A 23,607-nucleotide genomic window follows, 5' to 3' on the forward strand; every position below is an offset into this window, starting at 1 on the left:
TAGTTTAAGTGTACATAAATACTTAAAAAGCAAGCGTGCAGCCACGATGTGTTTGTTGTTAATTTCCATTTGATTTTATTCAATTTAACAAAATGTGAAGAAAATAAACAAAAGTAAAAAACATATGAATCTGGAATGTCGACGAATTAGTGATGTTGAATTTTTTTATAATTTGCAGAAATATTTTAATAGGACATATTTAAAAAAGATAATGGTTTGTCCTGCTCATTAGACCTATATATACATAAATGTACGTGTGTGTGTGTATATATATATATATATATATATATATATATATATATATATATATATATATATATATATATATATATATATATATATATATATATATATATATATATTTAACACACACAACACACATGCACGCGCACACATGCACGCACACACACACACACACACACACACACACACATAGGGTCTCCGATTGTGATTCTGTTTGACTATATCTTTATGAATTCCCGGTAATTATACAATTAAAGGTATGAAGCCAATTGAGACGACTATATATTAATATTGGGCTATGTGAAGTAAATTGAACTGTTTCAGGGACTTTCTTACTGTAAGTTAAGTGCAGCAACCACTACCCTATTGTGCATTTTATTTTATTGTTTTGCATTTCCGATTCACATCATTTCTGCCTCGTCATTGGTGACGTACGCGGAAGTGCCGCCAAAAACACCGCTGTTGCAAACTTCAAAACCTCCGGCTCCACGGATGTGTACGGTATTTATCTGATTATTGTTACCGTCTGCCTGAAAAACAGGCATGGTTTGGAATGTACTGTTGGTTGGATTCAACCCGAAACAAAACGAACAATAATAATTAAGCCACAAAAGGACTGTTTATCAGGATCATTGTACCGGGAGATTTTGAAAAGAGTCGATGTAATTTGGAGAAGGCCAAGATACTGCAAAGTAAATTAAGAAACTTTGGAAGATGGATAACGAGCCTGCACAAACCAAAGATGAGGGCTTCCTCTCCAGGATGGCCCTAAATGACAACAAGGCGGGGATGGAAGGTCTCGACAGAGACAAGATCAATAACATCATCATGGAGTCATCCAAGGTGAGTTCCCACAAAATGTACACACAGAATATGTCAATAACTTTGTTATAAATAAGTGAGACACTTTATTATGCAGTAATCTATTAAAGACGACATGCTTTGGACAAATTAAAGTGTGACATATCCACTACACTGACAAACAATCTGAATATTCCAGCTGCTGCCAGAATGTTGGTTCTAATTCTGCTTTTGAGAATTCTTTTTGAAAGTTGAACATATAAACAAACTTTAAACCAGATCTTGTGTTGCATTTATTTGCTGTCCGGATGCTGATTCTAAATAATGAACAATGGATCATTGCAACCAGTGGTGTCACTGAGAAACTCGTCTTTTTGCTTTAATTCTAATATCATCAATGCATTTTTTTATAGGTGTTACTTTTATGTTTCAGTACCTTTAGAATTTGATATGAGCGACCAGTAAATTATTTGTTTCTCTGATAAAATCCATCTTGGTTTTGTTCCATTGCAGGGATCCAAATTTTATGAGAATGAGCTGAAGAAAGATCAGCAGGTAAACCAGCGCATTGAGAAAATGATGCTCCAAAAGGCAAACATTACACAGGCACAGCTGAAGAAAGCCCAAGCACAGGTTAAAACCTTTCAAGAAATTTCCACAATTAAGATTATTACACGCACTTTTTAGAAACTTGATAACTGAGGAACTGCTGCATGACATTTTCAAGCTCGTGTCTTTGTAGGTTGAAAAGATGGCTTTAGCACTGGAGAGAAGTCGGGATTTAAGCCGGGTGATTGTGCATGTGGACATGGACGCTTTCTACGCTGCTGTGGAGATGAGAGACTGCGCCGAGTTAAAGACAAAACCCATGGCTGTGGGATCCATGAGTATGCTGGTGGGGAAAACTATACTTTTACACTACAGATGATCTAAAATCCTGTGTATGAAAACAAACCAAACATCTTTGTGTGTGTGTGTGTGTGTTTTTTTTTAAGTCAACATCCAACTACCTTGCTAGAAAATATGGGGTACGAGCTGCCATGCCTGGCTTCATTGCAAAGAAACTCTGCTCTGATTTAGTCATTGTTCCACCCAACTTTGATAAATACAGAGCTGTCAGTGATGAGGTGAGAGGGAAACACACGTCTTCAATGTTAACAGTTTTTCCGTTTTTTAAGAGCCTCATAAATGTCTTGTCTTTGATAGATAAGGGAAATTTTTGCAGACTACGATCCCGACTTCCTACCAATGAGTCTGGATGAAGCCTATCTCGACTTTACGGAGCACTTGGAGCAGAGGCAGACTTGGCCGGAGTCCTTGCGCACACATCGCTACTCCTCCAAGAGCATCACGACAGGCATGTAGATACAAAAAAAAACGCATACGAGAAACATATTCTATAGATTCTTAGTCAAAGTTAACATTGTGCAAAAACGCTTTTGTGCAGCTGTAAAGGAAACCCCAAATCCTAAAGATACAGAAGCAAAGGATGAGGACCTTTCTCCAATTCTATTCAATGAAAGTCCAGGTTCCCCTCCTGGCCTGGACGGCTCCAAAGGAGCTAATGGGGGTTCAGAACTGTTTGGGACGTCTGTTGAGGAGGCTGTGAGAGAGATGCGCTTCCGTATTGAGCAAAAAACAATGCTAACAGCCAGTGCAGGTAAAAAAAAAAAAAATCATACAAATCTTACTTGTCATAAAATAAATGTCACTATGTCTCCCAATAGAAGCACTATAGTCCTACAGTTTAACACCACTATAAGCTTTGTGCTTTCCCAGTAAAAATTTGTTTAAACAAATTGTAAAGAGAGTAGTTCTGGTAATTTTCCTTCGATTATAAGGAATTATTTTGAATTGTCTGAATATTTTTTATAGTAAACTTTAATATGTGTTTATTTACAAATCATTTGTTGAGTCATATTCACAAACCTTCCAGGAATTGCTCCGAACATGATGCTTGCCAAGGTTTGCAGTGACAAGAACAAACCCAACGGACAGTACAGGCTTCCCCCAACAAGAGAAGCAGTCATGGACTTCATTCAGGATCTTCCAGTTCGCAAAGTATGCAAAAAGGATTAAAGACAGAACAAATCTAAGTCTAAAGGCTGTGAATGCGCTCTGGGTGGTCTTACTTGTTTATGATAAATGTAACAAGAGATAAAGCCCAGCGTAAGATACAATTTTAAGAATATACCTTTCTGTAAGCAGTGGTTTAGACGATGGTAAATGAACATGCGTTTACAAAGAAAACCTTTCTTTTCTGTTCTTCCAGGTTTGTGGGATTGGGAAGGTCAGTGAGAAGATGCTAAACGCTTTGGAGATCACAAAGTGTTCCCATCTCGGCCAGCAGATGGCGCTATTGTCTCTCCTGTTCTCTGAAACTGCCTGTCAGAACTTCATGGAGGTTTCTCTGGGTCTGGGTTCCACACGTATATCCAGGTGACTTGCTGACTTAATAAAAGTCTAAATAAAAGAGCCATTTATAGAAAAACAAAACATTTTCCTGTCTTTACAGACACGAAGAAAGAAAAAGCATGAGCATTGAAAGGTTTGTGGGTTTTTTTTAACCAGCTGTTTAAAAATAGTTCTTCCAATTCTTGTTTTTACTTTGTAAAGCACCTCGGATCTTTTATTTATTTAGTTGTTCTGCTTGATATTGACAGGACGTTCAAAGAACTGAGTGATGCTGAGGAGCAGTATTCTTTATGCAGGGAGCTGTGTAAAGACCTGGCAGAGGATATGAAGAAAGAAGGTCTAAAGGTACAATGAGAGGATCGCTTAATGTTTAAAAAGTAAACAAATATTGTGTGCTTATCAAAAAATGAAGCAAACTCAAATGTGGTTCCCAGATAGTTTGTCCTGAACTTAGCTTTTTGATTAAGCCTCATATGATTGTGTCAAACTAAGCAAAAAAAGAGTTTTGGATCTATTTGAACTAAAGTTGATGTTGAAGTTGATGTTTATAATAAGAAAAAAGTGGTTTTATTTGTTAAATCCCTTAATGCCTGAATTTTTTTTTTACCAGTTACAAAAAAAAAAGTTACTGTGGTTTTTGCTTTTCAAGTAGATGCTAAATTAAACCTATGATAACCCATGGTGACTAGTGTAACAGAAAAAAAAAACTTCAAAAATGTGTAATCAACTTAGTATATCCCTTTTAATTTTAACTTTAGGAAAAATGGGTTTGGTTCTGACTTAATGGAAGTTTGGAGTAAAAATGGTTTCATGCATATTTGCATCAATAGGCATCAAGGGGTTAAATCAAAGAAAGAAAAACACCACATTTTCCAGGAATAATCCTAAACACCAAACTGAGTTTTACATAATTGCCTTCAAGTGTCCATTCATTTTGGAATCCTGAGAATAAGGAAGGACTCCTTCTCAACTCCTGTAAATGCAAAAAAATAAAATAAAACCACTGCTGAGATATTAGACGCTGTTATCAGCTTCAGAAGTGTCTCCCTGGGAGATAATCACATTTTTATGAAACCTCACAAAAGGTCGTCTGATAAACCTGCTCCTGAGATGAGAGCTGAGACAGATTTTCATTGCTCTTCCATTTACAGCCCTTCCGCTCAGTGCTATCGATCTCAGTAACCATAGGAGGTTGTTGGAAGTGGACCTAACTGTTTTGTTTGTTTTTCTCTCTTTGTGAAGGGGAAAACTGTTTCGCTGAAGCTCAAAAACGTGAACTTTGAGGTGAAAACCAGGGCACAGACTCTACAGTGTGCAGTTGCTGCAGAGGAGGAGCTATTTGCCGTTGCCAAGGATCTACTGAAAACAGAAATAGACAATGAGAGCCCTCATCCGCTCAAGCTGAGGCTCATGGGTAATTCAATTTAGCTGTACAACTGACACATTTATTAATGAAACTACGTTGGAATAAATCTAAATATGTGACAGATGTAATTATACACATGGCATTCATTCAGAGGCTTTCTATCATGTTTGTAGGTGTTCGAATGTCTGCCTTTGTCAGCTCAGACCATAAAGCGCCAACGCAGAAGAGCATTCTCGGCTTTCTTAAGTCGGGAAGTAGTGGATCCTCTGAAATAAAGGGAGAACCTTCCAATAATCCCTCACAAGCTTCCCAGCCCATGGCCTGTCCATCAGTGCAGACTGCTAAAAGAAAAGAAGAGGTTTTTCTGCACTCAAGGAAACCAGAAGAAACCCGGAATGGTGGCCAACCCCAGCAGTCTTTTTTCCAACAAGCTCAGGCTAAGAGACTGCAGCTTCACGTGTCGAGTGTAAACACACAGGATGAAGGACGTGGAGCGGAGGCCAGAGGGATTTCCCCCATAGGGGCTTGCTCCAAAGAAAGTGCGCTTTCATCAGCGGCGTTGAACAAGACTGGAGGTTCGGTCTCACAAATGCTGGAAAATAAACGTGCCGCTCCTGCGGGGGACCATCCATCCACATCTGGCTGTGAGGCCCGCCCCCAAATCCTAATTTGTCCTGTGTGCTCCAGCAAAGTGGAGACGACTGATTTGAATGTCTTTAATAGACATATAGATTTATGCCTTAATGTTGCCTCTACAAACCCAAAGAAAAATGAGTCCGAGTCTGTTTATGATGAAGAGAAATGCCTCCAAGACCAAGAATGCAAAGAGCTGAACAAACGGAAAGAGCGGAGTGAGGCTGAAGAGGAGCAGCCCTTCGGCAGCAAAGAGTCCAGCAGAGTTTGCCCACGGGGGGGCCAACACGGCGGCTCGATTCAAAAGGTTTTCCTGACCCAAAGCGACAGCAAACCCACAACCTCGCAGAAGTGTCAAGGGAAGCGTTCCGACCTTGTTTGCCCAGTGTGTCACCTGACCCAAGAGACGGACGACCTCGCCGTCTTCAATCGCCATGTTGACCTCTGCCTGAACCAGGAGGTCCTGCATGAGCTCAAAGGACAGACGACATTTTCCCAGAATCCATCTGTAGTTAAGAATAGCAAAAACATAGGTAAGAGCCCGTAATTACTTCTATTTCTTTTTGCGTTTTTACATTAATTCAGTTGCTGGTTTGTGGCCAAAATCTCTTTATCCATTCAACTCTGGTTTCAAAAAGAAGTCAATGTTTTTAAAGTGCGTTTTTGTTTACCTGGAAAATGCTCCTATGCGTTCCGGAGCTTCTGTCTGGCCGCTTGGTGGATTGTCAGCGGCCTTATGACCTTGGTTTTTACTGCTATTGACATTGTGTGAGAGGTTTGTATTGATTCAGACTGACAAAAGACATCTCATTTCACCCCATGAAGCCTCCTTGGCCCCTCCACCTTGGAAACGGCTAAATCCCCCTCCCACCTTTTTATTTCCCGACAATAAACTGAAGCCTGGGTTCACCCTTAACAAAGCTGTGCCTAAAAACAGCAGTCTTTATTGTTCTATAGAGGTGCTGCAGCTGTGTTTCCTTCTGTATTTTCAGGGAAAATGTTTTTTTTTGTTAAACTCTGCATCACTGGTGTTTGTTTCTGTTTGTAGCCAGTACAAATCTCCCACCAATGCAAGCAGGCAAAGTCAAAAGCAAAAGGTGAGAAATGTTAATACACGTCTCCTATTATTAGCAATTACGGTAGTAAATTAATTATTTCTGCTTTCTTTTCTCTTAGACGAGGCTCACCCTCCTCTCTTCCCTCTAAAAAGTCGAGGAGCCTCGGCCTTTGCAACACCATCGACAAGTTCCTCAGGTGACACTCAGCCATGCAGAGCGCCACTTCCTGTTTGGGTGAAGTTTAGAGCCAGCCGAATCCTGGACGCACATGGACTCACCAGCTCAAACGAACACATCCATGGGCTGAGGCGAAGCACCTTTTAAACCATACTTAAGCCAAACGTAACATTAAAGACGTGGAGCTCATAACATTTTAAGTAAACAGAATAATATTTATTGATAATGTCACCTTTTAATGCCTCGTTTTTATTTGCTAATTTTATAAAGCCAATGCTGTTTGATGAAAGTAAAATTATTTGGGAAATTAATATTTATCTCTTATATAAACAATAATATATTTTGTTTAATAAAAATGCTAAATTAGTTTTATCATGGATAGACTGCTTTCATAATTTATTTTATAGATATTCTGCATAAACATTCTTGTCTCTTTTTAACTCTGCACCATGTTTCCTCCTCATCTTGATCATGTGGGCTGAATTGTTATCATTTATCTAATTCTGCAATCATTTTGGATAAGTGGTCCAAATATTACTCTTCAAGTAATGCCCCCATAAAAACTAAATTCAATACTTCTGTTTAAAATGGAGTAATTTGTATACATTGTTTTTATAATAAATCATACTTTTTTTAAACTGTTGATATTTTTTCAATTTCTTCAAACTGTGTGGTTGTATGCTGGAGCTCTCACACACAGAAGATACATTTCAAAACACAACCTGAAACTTAATTGTCAATTCAGGACATTTACCAAATTCACTTACCGGTAATCCCCTTTGAGGTCAGAGGGATGCTGGAGCCTATCCCAGACACAGTTGGGCAGAGGCAGGGCACACTCTTGATGAGTTGCCAGTCCAATGCAGGACCACGCAACCTTACACTCACATTCACACCAAGGGAGAATTTAGAGCAGACATGTTCTAAGTCTGGCCCGTGTTCAAATTTCCATAAAATCTTTCATAAAATCAATAAAATGCGGCCCCCCAGCACTTTATAAAAACTGTTTGGATAGTTCTTCATTGTGGTTAGCCAAATTACATTTTCCCATTCATCATGAAGAGGCACTATCAGACGAGACATGCTATCTACGACAAGCTAACTGGGAATAAACGGTGTGAAAACTTTGACAGGGACTTTGGTAAAAATAAAAAATAAAAAACATTTAGATGTATTTGCTGTAAAATAAAAAGTAAAATGTTCATTTTAGTTTAAATTTAATGCGGCTAAAATGGTTAAAAGAATGCCAGGCCAAATGGTAGGCCCTCACACATTTCCATGCATGCACGAGGAGAACATGCAAACGTCACACAGAAGTCTTGATATGGAGCATGTCCTTTTCACTATAAGGTGAGGTAAGTGCTAACCACTGCACCTCTGTGCAGCCTACATTTGTAAAAATGGCTCTAAAATGGGGATATTTTGTGATTATATTCAGTTAGCGAATCAGAAAACAACAGCAACATTTGGAAAAAACAGCTTAGAGATACTTTGAGAGCTTTTTTAAAAAATAATTCTATATGCAGTTTCACCTCATCCATTAATTTTGACTCCAGTCAACCAGATGCCACACATGCATTCATCAAAACCAACTTTCTAAGCTTTTCAGAGAAGCCTTTATGGTAAATAGGACCAATATTTCCTTAAGTAACAAGTAACACTTCACATGGGACGTCAGTTATAAGAAAGAATGTAAACAAAACAGGTATTTCTGTCAGTGGATAATAAATTATAAAAAGTACCGCCCATTCCATATAAAGATGAAATGTGTCATGTTACATATACTTTGTGTTTCCACTAACCCTTGAATGGGCGTGAGCAAGTAGAGTAAACATGAATCAGCGTCACAATGTTAAGTAAGGACTGTCTGCTGTTTGGCAACTGGGCTAATGTGAAACTGGACCAAGAAAAGTCAGGCTTAAGATCCCTTCTCCACTGAGATTCCCAATGGAAAAAAGAACTTTGGCTTTAGGGAACTTGATCAAGGAGCGACGCCCCAAGAAGGGAACCCTCGACCCTCGAAAGTGGATGAGCCAAAAGAATGCCAGCGAGTTTGATGACTTCATGCACACCAAGGCTTCAGACGAAGACACGGACAACGGCTTCAACGACGAGGAGATGTGTGAGTGTGCAGTTAGACAAAAAAGGTGGAAAATAGAGACTTTTTTCTCCTGGATAACAGTTGGATAGATATTCATGTGAAGAAGGATACAAAAAAGCCAAAATAATAATAAAAAGTGCATCTCATCATTATGACATCTTCAGGAAAGAATTATGATCTTTTTAAATTTGATGTTTCATTGATTATTTATCTCTTTTCAATCAGTCCATTCTTTAAATAAATGTCCTCTGGTGTGCATTGATCAATTATCTTTCTGATGTATTGGCTAAGTTTTGACTAAACTTTGGGAGTCTGACGGACTCATATTTTACTCAAATACGTTTTTTTAAGGAGTACCCAGAAAAAGCTTTATACCAAACCAAATTAGGTCTCATCTGTCTGTTTGTTCAGCTGCAGTCTTTGCAACCAAGGCATGTTGTCATCCTCAAAATATATCATTATTTTGTTTTTTCCTTGTACTGTTATGTACTTTCATACGTTATGCTAAATGAGGAATCAATGGAAATCAGCTTAATTGTTGCCAAGCTACTAAATGACCAATTTGACCACACTTTTCTTTGCCAAATACAGCTTTCCTGGATGTTTGAGTGCATGTTGAAACAGTTTGTTCTTTTTCAACATTTTTTGTTTTAAATTATAAGTTTACATTTTCAGATGTTCCATTAATAAACCGATTTTGCAGCATTTGACGTCTATCATTTCAAGTAAAACAGTAAATGTTTTCTTAGCTTTTCGACAAACAGTTTTTACTGTTTGTTTAGCTGCTGGAAAGTAAATGGAGTCTCTGTGTGTGATGTCACTGTTGATCTGAGGTTGTGCATACCTTTATAATAAGACATAAAAAGTACCAGATCTTTTTTTTTTTAATGTCTTGACTGTTGAAGCCATTGAACTGAAGGACGGTATTCTTTTCATTTTAGGAGAAGACTCTTTATATACAGAATCCCCTGCTTGGGCGTACGTGTGGGCGGGAAGCTTATGTTACTCTTTGTTGAGATTTTTACATTGTTTTGTTGTGTATTATGCTCTGTACATAATGCAATATATACTTGAAAGTTATTGAGCATCCATTTGCAAAGGTATCTGGTCTATTGTGCAGTGCTGGAAGGAGAAAAGCAGTTTATAGAAGCAGCCAAGAGAAATGACGTGGCGTCCATGAAGGTTCTTGGAAAAGGTCTGAATGCAAATGCAAAGAATGCGGTGGGTCTGACTTCACATGCTTTCTGCATCATAGGATATCGAGGGAAGAGTTTTTGAAAAGCCTTCATTATGACTAATAGTTTGTGTTTTCTTGCATTCATCAGCATGACAGAACTGCGCTTCACTTTGCAGCAGCCGGCAGAAAGAGCGAAGCTGTTCAGTTTCTTCTGCAGCGCAGGGTCAAGGTAGATCAGAAGGACAAGGTGAGGAGAAATGTTTAAACCACGAACAAATAGACGCTTTATATTTTTTTTAACTCGCCAGCTTGTCTTGGTTTGACAGTATGGCATGACACCCATTCATCTAGCTTCCTGGTTTGGCAGTTTAGAGATCCTGAAATTGTTAGTTCAGGCTGGAGCTGAGCAAAAAGTTGAGAATGAGGTACAGTATGTTGATTCTTTGTTTTTTTTAATTAAATAAAATATGCACACTTTTTTCTTTTTGAATTCAATTATTAAACAAGATCAAACATCTTAAACAAAAGTCTTTATTTGATTCAAAGTGATCTTTACATGCATTTTCCCTCAGGATGGACTGAACATCATGCACTGTGCTGCCATCAACAACCACACGGAAATTTTGGAATATATTGTCAATGGCCTGCAGATGAAAGAACTAGATAAAGACGATCAGGTATCTGTTGAGCACTCAGCTTTCATGAATGTTAATACTACATGCAGTGCTGACCCCGCCTCTGGTTATATCCTTCAGCTAGGGCGTCGGCCTTTTGCATTAGCAGCAGAGCATGGCTGCGTTGAAATGTTAAAGATACTAATGGAGCCCTATAACATGGCCACCATGAAGCCCAACAAGGTGCGTTTCTTAAATGTTGTGGCATCATCCTTTAACCAAACCTGCTTGGTCTTAGAAGGCCCTTAATTTAATCTATCCTTCAGTTTACACGTCACATCTGCAAAGAAAAAAAAAATCTGTCTATGACATTGGCTGGTTTCCTCCCTCCCTTCTGCCAGAAAGGGGACACGCCTCTGCACTTAGCTGCCAGGAACGGCCACTTGGAGGCCGTCCAGCTACTACTGCAGAGCTTTGATACTCGGGATGAAGTCAATATGGTATGCAATCAGTGTAAACATGACCTGTATTATCCACAGGATAATACGAAAGAAGCAGCAAACATGCTGCAGTTCCTTTCACACATACAGTAATCTTGAATTTATTCAGGCTCCTGGCATTATATTATAGTAAATCATTTACAAATGATTGGTACAACTGTTTACCCAGATACATAATATTAACCAATCGTATTTTAGTAGTCTCTGTTTATTTTTGAACCTTTTCTTGGTTTTGAGTAAAAATACCTTAAACATTAAAGTTAATAAAGGGTCCATGTTGCAGGATGGCGAGACAGCTTTGTACCAGGCAGCACACAACAACCAGGAACAGTGTGTTCTGGCCCTGCTGGAGGGGGGCTGTGACCCCAACATCATCACAGCGGTACAAGGCACCACACTGACTCAAGATATTAAATCTGTGCTCCCCTGCCCTGCTATTAATGCTAATGCCCTATGATATGTTCCAAGTCAAACTTTAGGTCAACAGTAGAGTATGTGACAAAATGAAAATCAGGTGGTACAGCTGATTTTGTGCTTTCTGAAGGCCAAATGTAACGCTCTTCACCCCGTTTCGGAAAGAGGAGAGGCTTCTCTAGTTCAGCTCCTCTTACAATACAAAACTGATGCTGACGTTCAAAATCAGGTGAGAAACCCCAAACTAAGATCACTTACTGTCTATTCTTTACTTGCTGCCATTTTCTTTTCACCAGGGACTTGTGCAATAACAGTGCTTTTGTTTGCTCTCAGCACCTGGAGGCTCCGCTTCACCTGGCAGTGAGGAACAGTCGCATTCCTGTAATCCATTCTCTTCTTGCAGCAGGATGTAACATCAATCTCACTGATAAGGTGTGAGCAGCTTGGTAACACAGTGAAAAGCACTCTTGCAAACAGGAAACTACTAAAATTGCACCACCCTGTTCTCCAACAGAGATCCCAGACCGCCATGCATTTTGCCGCAGAACTTGCCCAAACTGAACTTGTGGAGATGCTTCTAAAAGCTGGAGTTGATCTGACACTCCAGGACAAAGTAAGAAGTCTGCTAATCTGCACAACTGTAAAACTGATCGTAGAAAGACTAAAGAGCAGACATTTATGTGATTAATTCATAATGCAAGGCACGTGCAATATGTTTAATAGATATTAAAAGTCCATTGAAATGATGTTTTCCATTTGGATCTTGAGCAGCAGGGTAAGACGGCTCTGGGTGTTGCAGCCAGAGCAAACAAGGTGATTATTGTGGACATGATCATCAAAGCAGAGAGATACTACGCCTGGAGAAAGGTGAGTGTCAAATGAACCCTGCATTTGACCATATTTACTGTTGATTCATCAACCAATTATATCCATTACAAATTATTCCTTTGTTGGGTCATTTGTATAAAGCATCAGTGCAAAAATTCTGACAGCCAATTTACTATCATTAAATCAAAAATACCCATGATTCATCAACATCATCGGTTTTAGTCATCTTTAACTCTTCCATTTATTTTGTTAATCACTCACTTGTGTGACATGCCAATAATTTCTAACCATGCTAACCAATCTCTGGCTGTTGGCCTTTCTGACATGATTTAATTGCCCTTTTAGGCCCATCCGGAACCTAATGAAAGGGTTTGCAGCGAGTATCCGCTAACATTTAAACTTGACCACCGCCATGAGACAAAGCATCTCCGTTCAATGGCCTGGCGCCTTGCTCATCAGCTCCTGAAAGCAGGAGACTGGAAGAGACTGGCTGAACACTGGAATTTCACCAAGGAGCAAGTTTCTGCTATTGAGGAGCAGTGGACAGGTGCCACCAACATATTCTCCATTTTTGCTTCAAAAAGGAATTCAGAACTCAAACATTTTTTTAAATCTTGTCTTCCTGTTTAGTTCCCCATATCTTTGCAAGAATTTTAAAGAATTCCAAATTTGTGTGTGCTTAAATATACTTTTTATTGCAATTCCTGTGTTTGTTCACAGGTCAGCACAGCTATAAGGAACACGGCCACAGGATGCTGCTTATCTGGCTCCACGGGGAGGAGCTGGCTCAGAGGAATCCAGCTAAAGAACTGTACCAGGACCTGATCACCTCTGGGAACAGGAAAGCTGCAGGTGGGCTCAGTTACCAGGTTTCAGAAAAGAAATGTAGTTACGAATGCAAAACCACTGCGCTGCATTTTGTGCCTCTGCCGATGTTTTTTTTCTAAATAAGTGTGTCTTTTATTTTCCAGATAAGATTCGGGAGGAGGCGGAGCACAGAGGCCGCAAGAGCTGCAGCATTTCATGAGAAACTGCTGACATGTTGCACCTTTTTAACAACTGAAGAACACACAGTCTGCAATAAAAAAGATTTATTTTTAAAATACTGTCAGATTTGTTATAATATGGCTTAGTTTAGTTAAGTTAAGGACACACAATAGATGAGAACACCTTCATAGTTGCATAATTACACGTAAAATTGTCCCAGAAAAATATTCACCTTCACATTTTATTGTTTAAATAGGATCTAGAGGTAGTAAAAAAAAAAAATCTAACAGATATCAAAGTCCTTCACATAAAAAACGACACTAGAGGGACAATTTGAGGCAAAATTGGATTTAAATGAATGTAATACTTTTTTTTGCATAGAAAGGTAAACTCCTAAATTGAGTCTATTTGATGTTGCGATCATTCAACTACTTTGATGGAGTGCACATGGCACGTGCTGGCGTGTGTTCGTGATGACCCTCTGCTGGCAGCGGGGGCCTGGGTTTGCTGTGACGAGCGCGGGAACTTAGCAGCTGTGGCTTGTCCAATGGTGAGCTGATTAAAAAATAAAAAAACTTTTTAGAGCTTCATTGGACTAATTAGTCAAATTATGAAACAGATTGTAGTTTGAGAGAGAATAGTAACCTGTGAGATGGGATGATGACGTTCAATTATCACGGAGCTCATCGGTGGAGCGACTCCCATCACCTGTAGGTTGGCCCGTGGTGCCTTACTAACGTCTGCCCGCGCTGTGATACGAGCTGTGACCGTTTTTGCAGGCTTTTGTTGACTTGATGTGACAAATCGACCACTAACCTGCCACAAAAACATCAAATGCATGTAGTAAATGCAAGGATCCTTTTTTTTCTATGTCCTCTTTGGATGAGCTGTTTAGGAATGAATTGGGGTTCAGTTTGAATTAATATGGGATTATAACAAAAATCTTTTAGAAAAACAAACAAACGTATTTCTTCAAATAGTTGACAGTAAAGTTCCGGTACATGGTTGCATCACAGCAGGAAGATTCACATCAGCAAATCGAACCTGTTTCAGAGAACTGGAAAAGCCGCCAAGTGGAACGGAGCTGTGCACAACAGTCGTGGGAGGTCGTCCTTCTTCCTGAGACATAGGAGCTCTTGAACCCAGCTAAGAAAAAGGGAACATAAGAAATATATATAAAAATAAATAAATAAAGAAAGAAATGTCCTTGTTTAAATTTGATTTTAAACAATATTACAAATCAAACTATATTCAATGTACAGACGTTTTGGTACAATAGTATTTGAATGTTTAAATGGTTGAAGCATTTATTAAGGTAAAAGAAACTGCATGACCACAAAGGGTGTGAATAAATGTGTTTAGACGAAATTATCATCCGCGCCTTACTACGTCATCTGCTTCACTTTGGGGGGGTTCTGGGTGGTCAAAATGGAGCGGACTGAACCTTGAAGAGGTGGTGGGATATGGCTGAAAATGAGTCGTTGTGGCCGATTCCTGCTGAAAATCTACAGGAAAAATAGTAAAAAATGAAATTAAAAAAAGAAATCATGCACTTGAACAAATCGTTAAGCAATAATGTTCAGAACAGGTTTTTTTATTTATTTAAAAATGTAATTACATTTTATATGCAGGCTAAATCTCCATACTGAATGAACACACACAAACCGTGCTGTTCTTGTGGCGGAGGCTGCTCAGGTCGTCCTTCTGTGGAGTGAAACATGCTCAGAGCTTCCATGTTGAGAGCACAAACACCTCGCATGAAGGCTTTCTTCATGGAGTCTTCATACTGCTCCCGCTCTAGCCGCAGTCTGCATATCTCTGACTGAGCCTTCTCGATGGTCTCACAGTGCTGTGGACACAAAAAACAACATTTATGAAAGACATTTAAAAAACAAAAAAAAAAACAATAAAATTTCAACATCTTTTACTTTTCAATCTTTTTTTTGTGGAATCTTTCCTATGTGGGATGAAAGAAAAGAAGTGTAGGACCAGCACCAAAAATAAGAACATTTAAAGTTAATTTAATGACAAACGACTTGTGCAAAACAAAAAAAGTATTAAAAACTTGACAGTGTATAAAATGTAAAAATGGTCATCTAAAATCATAAAAAACTGCACAATTAATATGTAATAATGTAAATTCTATAAGTGCAAAATTGAGATTTGTGGGTATTTGTGCAACCATTCTCCCACTATAAGATCACAATAGAGCAGAATTAAACGTTTATTCAGCACACTTGTCAATGTCATATACTGTGTGCAGGTCTTTCATTCACTTTGGCGTATTTACCTCGGCCAGCTTGGCCTCATATTCGTTGGATAAGCGGGAGCAGACCTCTTCAGCCCTCAACCTGCAAGCTCGTTCCACCTTCACCTTCCAGTGTTTCTCAATTAGAGAGTGCCAGGCAAACCACACTTTCTTCTTCAAATGGAAGCTGTAGTGCTGCTGTGCCATCTGGAGAGCATAAGCCTGACAAAGAACATGGTGATAAACAAAATGAAATAGCAGCCTCACTGGAGCAGCTGAGCTTCTAAAATCCTTGTCTGTCATGCTTTTATTGGATTAAAAAAAGAAAAAAAAAATCCCACAATTCTTCATTTTTTAAATAAAAATCAGAGAACAAGAGTTAGTAATTGTTTCAAACATGAATTGTTATCTTAAAAAATAAATAAAGACAACCTCTTCTTTGGCCTCAGTGTGCCTGATTCTCCATTGGGTGAGGGCCTTCATCTTTTCCAACTTTTCCTTCTGTTTGTCCAACACCTGACTTAGGTTCACAATCACCTGCAGAAGAATTACACGATGATGTCACTCAAAAAAAGGACACCAGATGCTTCTGGTTCCCTTTTTGGAAACCCTTTTTTTTTTATAAAGGATTTGATGCTTCTGGTTTGAAAACAAGTAATGGAGTCCATACCTGATCCTTCCTCTGGTTGGAAGTCTCGTAGGTGTGTAGCAGTTCCTTCAGGCTGTCCAGCTCTGATTTCAGGCCAGTTGTTTGGGCTGCATGTCTTTCCCTCTCCTTCATCATCTCCAACCGGTGTTGCTCCATGAAAGCAAACTTCCACTTCTGTAGCTCAGTCAATACATTTGTCTAATTGGTTGGCAGAGGGTGGAGACAGCAAACATAGGCACAAATGTGTAAAGCACTTGTTTAAAAAAAAAAAATGGGTCAAATCTTTGGAACTGACAGTTACAACATGCTGGTATTCCAGGTTAGCTCTCTTTATTTTTCCAAACAGTCCCTTGTGTTGTACATGTGTTGTGTTGCCTCAGCTTCTTCCAGTTCAAAGTCTGCTCAACTATCAGCACCAATTAGCAGGTGAATTGGTTTTTAAATGCACCTCAAAAAGCTGTACAAGACCAGAAGAAAAGGGCAAGTCAGACAACCACACGGGGTCACCCATCTCCTTCTGAATCCCTCCTTTGAGAGTTGGACATCTAACTGAAAGGTCATTACATTTCCAGACAAAAAGAGATGTCACCAAAGCATTGAGATCAAAAGTTCCTTTCATAAGCGCTGACCTGGCATTCAGAACTAGCTCTATTGAAGAGTAATGGTTCTATTACACCGATAGGAATACTTATTGCCATTTCAAATATGCTGCCAATCTAACAAAATGTTCAGTTATGAACCACATTCACATTTCAGGCAGTAACTCAAGACTGTAAGTTTCAGAATATTTCTTTAAAAAGAAAGGAAATTCTGAAAGAGCAGGTCTGTGGCTACATAGATATTAAAGAGCGTTTTAAAAAAATGTGTTTTTTTATTATTTTGCTAAGCAATGATATACCTCCATTCTAGATAAAAGTAGACAGAATTAATAAAGTAATATTAGTAATATTGATACAGTAATTATTCAAAAAAATTAGAGTAATTAAATGAGTTGTTTTTTCACGATTTTACAAATGCACCATTTGAAAAAAAAAAAAGAAAAAAAAAAATCACACACATTAAAATATTCTGATATTGGAAATTTTTGTTTTGTGTCTTTAAAAGTAGTTTTTCCTTGAGAGTGCAGTTATTTTCATAAAGAATAAAGGGACATTATAGTTTAAGCAGTATTTTTCAGGGCAAGAATGATGCAAGATGGACAGATGTTCCTCTGTTTTTGGAACAAAAATTTGGAATTGTTTGGATAAAGATCTTAGTTAATATTGTAAAAGAAAATGTAGGTTTTTGTTAAAATGTCAAATAACTGGTCAATACTAGTGAAATGTAATTATGTAATATAAAACATGTATGTATTGTATTTGGTTAAGTATTTTGATTCTATGTTTGTGGTATTTTTGTCAACTTGATGTTAACTTTTGTTTGTGTGTGAATCACATCTTGGTTTTGTTTTCTGGATGGGCGCTGATAAGAACGATGCTTCAGCCCGGTAAGAACCAGATCAACTTCAAACTTCAAGTAGAAAATATTCTTTACCTTTAAATTGTTGCTCCAGGTGTCCAGAATGTTCTCCATCTTGCTCATGTTCTCTGGTGTGATAAAGATCTCCCTCATTGCAGACTCGTGGAGGTCTGGGCTACTTGACCTGGAACCCTCAGACGGGACCTGGAAGTGGTCCGAGCGAGTGTCTGAGACCCCCGATGCTCTGTCAGGAGATTGACCTGGCCTTCTTTCATCTTAAGGACAAACAACACCCAAAAAAAAGGCAAAGGCAATGAATCAGCAGCTTACAAATGCAATGAATGTGTAAATGCACATTGGAGGGGTTCGGTGTTTACTTCTTAATTCCGAGGCTCTTGAGCGCGTGGAAGGTTCAACTATCAGGGGGGATGCATGTGATGACCTCACGCTCCTGCTGGAATGCCTCCCATCTTTAGCTTCTGTTGCAGAATCTGGGGAAACAGTAGCTCCGGCATTTCACTTACACAAGACGGTTAATGAAAGAACATTCTTAAATGAAAATACAGATTGCGCAAAAGTGCAGACTTCAGGCCAAAGAAGGAAGGTTAAAAACCTAAAGTGATGAGGAGAGTACTGAATAACATGAGCTTGGCTTCTCGTCCGAAAATGCATTTATGTGAGCATCCTAATTAAATTCTGCAGAGGGAAGGAGTAAAAGCCTGTACTCTGCAGAGCAGTGTGGGCAGAGCTCCAGGAGATCATTACCAATCAGCTTGTCTGCTCTCTCCATCCCTGTGTGAGGCTCCATGACAGTTCAAGCACTAAACCACCACTAAGAGCTGCAACTGGAGGGAGGGAGGGGGTGGGGGGTGGAGCTGATGGACTGTTTAAGACGTGGGGATCGCACGGAAAGACCAATACAAGATGCAGTTTGACAGACTGATATAAAGATCCTTACTGCCTTACATACTTAAAAAAAAGAGAAATTGGAGGACGGGACTACATGGTTTTCCCAAGTTTTGATGGTAAATCTTTTTTGACAGGTGATCAAGCAGCAAAGCCGGAAATCTCTCATTTTAAGCCTTCTTTCAGATCAGTTACCTAAATGTATGTTTATCAATACCTCCTGAAAGTACCTGGAAGGTGCTGTGAATTTGTCTCTTCTCTGCTCTGGAAAATTGGGCTCCTCCGCCGAGTGCCGGCAAGAGCTTCAGCCTTCGGAGTGACAACAGCGTAGCGGAGAAGCTCCTCATATTCATCCTGTTGTTCAAACATAAATACACACATAGGAATGTGAGCCTGGAAATTCAAAGTGACACAATAAAGAACAATCTTCCAGATTTACCATTTTTTATTTGTGCCTACATTTTCTGAATTACATTTTTATTAAAATAACTTTCAACTGTTATCTTATGGTGTTTTTTTTCCCCCCCATTTTATTAACAATATGTTGTCTTTTAAAGAGAATACCATTACAAACAAGTTTATTAACTTTGTTTTAAGATCGGCGTTCAAAAATCTAAACTTTAAAAACAATGGGAATTACAGCAAAATGTTGCACTGGATTTATTTCAACGACAGTTATTTTTTAATATAATTTTTTTAATGAACCACAAGCCAAAAGAAGAATTTCACTGATACATCTCAAAGTTGTTTTTTGTTTTGTTTTTTTAAACTTGATCATTAGGCATTCAAAGCCAAGAATGTACATTTGAGTATTATACAGGAATCAATAAAATTATCTTTAAAAATCCAGTTGATTTCCCGGCTTAGTAAGCAGCAATGTAAAAAAGAAAACATACACAAATACATGAGCAAAAACTTGCATGTGTAGGGCAAAAAAAAAAGACAAAAAAAACACTAGGAGGCAAAACCTTTGATTTCAATATTCTAGTGCCTTATTTAGGGGCAAGTTGTAATTATTTGCTGACTGAATATTTATATGTAAATAGTTCCTCCTGTAACTAAAACACTTAATAAAAAAAACTAAGGCTGCACGATATGAGGAAAACTTGCGAAATGCGATATAAGTGATCAATATGGTGATAACAATATAATTTGCGGTCTATAAACAAATAGAAAAATAACCAAAAACATTATTCCCATTTCATTGCAACAGTTTAAAAATTATACTCCAAATGACCCTCATCGACATCGGTGACAATCGTCTAACATATTAGGCCTCCATCTGATTGGTAAACAATGGGTAGGCGTCCATCTGATTGGTCAAAACATAAAGGGATTTATTTGATGGGTTAAATGCTTCAAGCTGCCATAAGATTGTTTTAACACATTTTGGGTTTACGATTTATTGCGATATTCACCGTCTTTCGCGATATGCATATTGCAGAGCTGGCTATTGCGATAACGATAAATTTGCGGTATATTGTGCAGGCCTAAAAAAAACCTTTATTAAGGCAACTTGTTTCTTTGCTTCAGCTTACACCAATGAATCCTCTGTAAAACTAAATAAATAAGTAAATAGATTTTTAGGTAAAACAAACAAAAATAAACAACTTGGAGTTGCAAAAAAGGACAAACAAATGCATCAGAGAAATGATAAGTCTTCTATCAAACAAAAACCCATGTACTCATTAGTATAACTTAGTAGCAGGACTTTATGTAACTGTGGCCTATGTGTCTGAACTCAAACATGGGAGTTCAACTGTTTTTGCCCCTTTTTTTTGGGCACAAAAATAAGCAATCTTGTGTAAGTGTGCAATAATACATGTTTAGGAAAGATTCAAACAAATGGGATCTTAACTAAACAATGGTGGGACTGTAATGAGTCATTTTATGATGCATTTTAGCCACCTGAAGCTCAGAAGACACAGAGCTGCCCCGGTCTGAGTCTTTGGGTAAAACAGGACTGGCTGGATCCTCTTCATCTGAAGACATCTGGGCAGCAGAAAAGCAACAGAGAATAACAAGAAAAGAATGAAACTTCTCATTAAAGCAGAAAAAAGCGAGATAAAAATCACCGATTCCCATAGATGAGATGTGATAAGCAATGTTAACTTCATAAATACATATAAAGATATTTTAACTTAAGCTCTTAAGACATGGCGTCCACATTGTGTGGGCATCACATATTACCAGAGTATCTTTCTATCTGCTTGACTGGGGTCCTGTGACTACGTGTGTAGAGGGTTAGCTCAATATAGCTCGAGTCAGTCTTAAGGTTAAACAAGATGTTTTCGAACATGATCGGCGCCAATTCGTATAATCCAGACTGAGGCTATAATAAACGTCACGAAATTAAAATTGGAGAAAAGTTACATGCTTATCAAAGTAAACAATTTTATTATGTCTGTTACGATAAAATTCAAATAAGGTAGTATTTTTGCAGCTTACTTAACTCAGTTGACCTTTCAATATTGTCAAGATTTATAATTGATCTAACAAACCCTGGCATAACGCTAAAGCATCCCAACTGTGTTAAGCTAATTCGACAACTGTGGGACACATTCACACAGCACCGGAGGACGTACATTATTTTATAGCAGCAGATTAAAAAAAATAGCAATAAAACTAAAGTCTACACAAACTTACTGTGTGCAAAAAAATCTTCGTAAAATTCCAATTTCCACCTACTCGGTTTCACGTTAGCAGCCAGTTGGAAAGTGCTGGCCTAGCCTTTTGAAATAGAGTGACACTCAAAGAACACGCCTGCTGATTGGTTTCTGTTGTGGACTCACCTTGTAACGTCGTTCATGGTTGGTCCAGTTGTTTCCATGGCAACGGAACTTTTGAAAAGACGCGTGTTCCTGTTGCAGTTAAAGGAAACCCAGCAAAACAAAATTTTAGTAAAAGTCCAATTTGAAACGAAGACTATAAATACATTTGTTTAAAACAGGACAAAATAAAATAAAAAAAATAATTAAAAACAAAATAAATAAAATAAAATAAAATAAAAGTAAGACTTTAGGTCTTTGACAATGTAATAATATTTTTTTTCAGGGTCTCCAGAACCTACAGAGCATATGTCCCTTTATTAATCCTGTGAACATTTCCGTTGTTTTTCATGTTATTCATTACCCATTCAAAGAAAACGAAAAGGCTTACAAATACAATTTAAGCCATTACCTGTACACACCTGTCAATGGTTTAAATCTGGAGTCTCAAACTCACAACCCATACACCAACCTTGCAACTTGCTATTAAAAAAAAAATCCGCCTTTTCTAGGTTTTGTCTTGTTTATTCTGTATTTTTTCATCACTTAAAAGTGTTTTGTAAATGAAATGATCCATGATCAATATCATGGCAGCAACAGCAAAAAAGTTGATTGTTTTAAAATTAGCCAAAGAAGTAGAGCTCTAATGCTGCAAGAATTACAGTTACTACAGTTGCTCTACATATATTGAATGTGTCATGTGGGACTAAAGTGTGGGAGATAAAGTCACAGAGATTAGGCAAGCGAAGAAAAAGTTGCAGCATCAAAGAGAATTATCTTATATTGATTATTGAGGTATTGTCTGCCCAAATAATTGTAAATAGGTATTTATACTATTTAAAGTTATTGAAATAGGAAAATGAGCAACAGTTCTGTCACAAAACTCTCCAGAGAAGTAGCTTTTTAATGGTTGAAGGGCTTCAATTTGATTTAAGAATCCATAGAATAAGAAGATCAGAACCTACCATTTGCCATTTTGGGTTTTACAATCTCTCTAATGAAAACATTTTTTTTGGACATACATGTCCTTTTTTTAACATTTAGAACAGTAATGTGGCAGAGGTGGCCACTGGCTCATTAGAAATAGAACCCCTTGTGGCACAGCAGTCCCAGCAGTTTGGCAGTGCTCTGACAGACTCTGGAGAGAAGAGACATATGGTCCTTCTCAGGCAAGACAGAGCTATGAGGAGGAGAAGAATTGGACATCAGCCTCACCACCTGGACTGAGTTCTTCCTTGTCCAAGGAGGTCCCATCAGCGCTGTCATGAGATCTACTTGCTGATTACAGAAACAGAGCAGTTAAAAGATGGTAATACAAAGTTTTTCATTAAAAATAGACAGTGTGGCAAAAAAGTATTTAGTCAGCCACCAATGGTGCAAGTTCTCCCACTTAAAAAGACGAGAGAGGCCTGTATATTCAATTATAGGTATACCTTACCTATTAGAGAAAAAAAACGAGAAAAAATGAAAAGAAAATCACACTGTCTGATTTTTAAAGAATTTATTTATAAATTATGGTGGAAAATAAGTATGTGGTCCCAAACAAGCATGATTACTGGCTCTTACAGACCTTTAAAAGTCTTCTGTGAGAGGCTCCTCTGTCCTCCACTCGTTACATGTATTAATGACACCTGTATAAACTCGTCATCTATGTAAGAGACACCTGTCCACAGCCTCAAACAGTCACACTCCAAACTCCACTATGACCAAAGAGCTAAAGACACCAGAAACCAAATTGTTGACCTGCACCAGGCTGGGAAGACTGAATCTGCAATAGGTAAGCAGCTTGGTGTGAAGAAATCAACTCTGGGAGCAATTATTAGGAAATAGAAGACATACAAGACCACTGATAATCTCCCTTCATCTGCGGCTCTCCGCAAGATCTCACCCTGTGGGGTCAAAATGATCACAAGAACAGTGAGCAAAAATCCCAGAACCACATGGGGGGACCTAGTGAATGACCTGCCGAGAGCTGGAACCATAGTAATAAAGGCTACCATCAGCAACACACTACGCTGCCAGGGACTCAAATCCTGCAGCACCAGACATGTCCCCCTGCTAAAGCCAGTACATGTGTACAGCCCGTCTAAAGTTGGCTACAGAGCATTTGAATGATCCAGAAGAGGATTGGGAGAATTAAACCAAAATTACCAAAAACCTTTTGGTAAGAACTCTATTTGTCGAGTTTGGAGGAGAAAGAATGCTGAGTTGCATCTAAAGAACACCATAACTACTTTAAAGCATGGGGGTGGTGCTTTGGGGTT

The 23,607-nt window shown here is 38.4% G+C and overlaps 3 protein-coding genes across 8 annotated transcripts; 2 read left to right on the plus strand and 1 right to left on the minus strand.

The window, feature by feature from the left end:
- The first annotated feature begins 497 nt into the window (after nt 1-497).
- On the plus strand, nt 498-7,331 carry polk (DNA polymerase kappa). The gene is made up of 14 exons (XM_004072630.4): nt 498-1,086; nt 1,558-1,677; nt 1,787-1,939; nt 2,040-2,171; nt 2,251-2,401; nt 2,492-2,704; nt 2,981-3,105; nt 3,317-3,483; nt 3,560-3,592; nt 3,708-3,804; nt 4,702-4,873; nt 4,999-5,991; nt 6,507-6,555; nt 6,635-7,331. Exons 1-14 carry the CDS (start codon nt 958-960, stop codon nt 6,714-6,716), a joined length of 2,616 nt encoding a protein of 871 aa, XP_004072678.1. The 5' UTR covers nt 498-957; the 3' UTR covers nt 6,717-7,331.
- Nucleotides 7,332-7,949: 618 nt separating this feature from the next.
- Nucleotides 7,950-13,430, plus strand: ankdd1b (ankyrin repeat and death domain containing 1B). Its single transcript, XM_004072631.4, has 15 exons — nt 7,950-8,815; nt 9,915-10,015; nt 10,120-10,218; nt 10,298-10,396; nt 10,544-10,648; nt 10,727-10,828; nt 10,987-11,085; nt 11,369-11,467; nt 11,630-11,728; nt 11,833-11,931; nt 12,014-12,112; nt 12,271-12,366; nt 12,673-12,874; nt 13,048-13,179; nt 13,299-13,430. Exons 1-15 carry the CDS (start codon nt 8,641-8,643, stop codon nt 13,352-13,354), a joined length of 1,662 nt encoding a protein of 553 aa, XP_004072679.1. The 5' UTR covers nt 7,950-8,640; the 3' UTR covers nt 13,355-13,430.
- Nucleotides 13,431-13,658: 228 nt separating this feature from the next.
- poc5 (POC5 centriolar protein) lies at nt 13,659-22,612 on the minus strand. 6 transcript variants are annotated; one of them, XM_020705988.1, is made up of 14 exons: nt 22,559-22,612; nt 21,368-21,436; nt 20,484-20,567; nt 18,806-18,929; nt 18,047-18,160; nt 17,745-17,944; nt 16,233-16,409; nt 15,995-16,099; nt 15,605-15,784; nt 14,980-15,163; nt 14,701-14,819; nt 14,359-14,460; nt 13,960-14,130; nt 13,659-13,869 (listed from the first exon to the last, which is right to left on the minus strand). In XM_020705988.1, exons 1-14 carry the CDS (start codon nt 22,607-22,609, stop codon nt 13,735-13,737), a joined length of 1,815 nt encoding a protein of 604 aa, XP_020561647.1. In that variant the 5' UTR covers nt 22,610-22,612; the 3' UTR covers nt 13,659-13,734. The 6 variants fall into 6 exon arrangements, with proteins under 6 accessions (XP_020561647.1, XP_023814287.1, XP_011477550.1 ...); XM_023958519.1 differs by lacking the exon at nt 22,559-22,612 and having other exon boundaries at nt 18,793-18,929; nt 21,368-21,399; XM_011479248.3 differs by lacking the exons at nt 21,368-21,436; nt 22,559-22,612 and adding an exon at nt 21,222-21,340.
- Between the last annotated feature and the right edge of the window lie 995 nt (nt 22,613-23,607).

The sequence above is a fragment of the Oryzias latipes genome, chromosome 9, assembly GCF_002234675.1.
Source record: "Oryzias latipes chromosome 9, ASM223467v1".
In the NCBI taxonomy this organism is placed as follows: Eukaryota; Metazoa; Chordata; class Actinopteri; order Beloniformes; family Adrianichthyidae; genus Oryzias; species Oryzias latipes.

Excerpts from the sequence above, each read along its gene's own strand:
- poc5 (XM_020705988.1), bottom strand. The coding sequence starts at position 22,609 with ATGACAGCGCTGATGGGACCTCCTTGGACAAGGAAGAACTCAGTCCAG. Across the intron at positions 20,568-21,367 it reads ACCATGAACGACGTTACAAG|ATGTCTTCAGATGAAGAGGA; the intron begins GTGAGTCCACAA and ends TCTGCTGCCCAG. Across the intron at positions 17,945-18,046 it reads AAGAGCCTCGGAATTAAGAA|ATGAAAGAAGGCCAGGTCAA; the intron begins GTAAACACCGAA and ends TTTGTCCTTAAG.
- ankdd1b (XM_004072631.4), top strand. The coding sequence starts at position 8,641 with ATGGAAAAAAGAACTTTGGCTTTAGGGAACTTGATCAAGGAGCGACGC. Across the intron at positions 8,816-9,914 it reads CTTCAACGACGAGGAGATGT|TGCTGGAAGGAGAAAAGCAG; the intron begins GTGAGTGTGCAG and ends TCTATTGTGCAG. Across the intron at positions 10,829-10,986 it reads CCACCATGAAGCCCAACAAG|AAAGGGGACACGCCTCTGCA; the intron begins GTGCGTTTCTTA and ends CCCTTCTGCCAG.
- polk (XM_004072630.4), top strand. The coding sequence starts at position 958 with ATGGATAACGAGCCTGCACAAACCAAAGATGAGGGCTTCCTCTCCAGG. Across the intron at positions 1,940-2,039 it reads TGGGATCCATGAGTATGCTG|TCAACATCCAACTACCTTGC; the intron begins GTGGGGAAAACT and ends TTTTTTTTTAAG. Across the intron at positions 4,874-4,998 it reads GCTCAAGCTGAGGCTCATGG|GTGTTCGAATGTCTGCCTTT; the intron begins GTAATTCAATTT and ends TCATGTTTGTAG.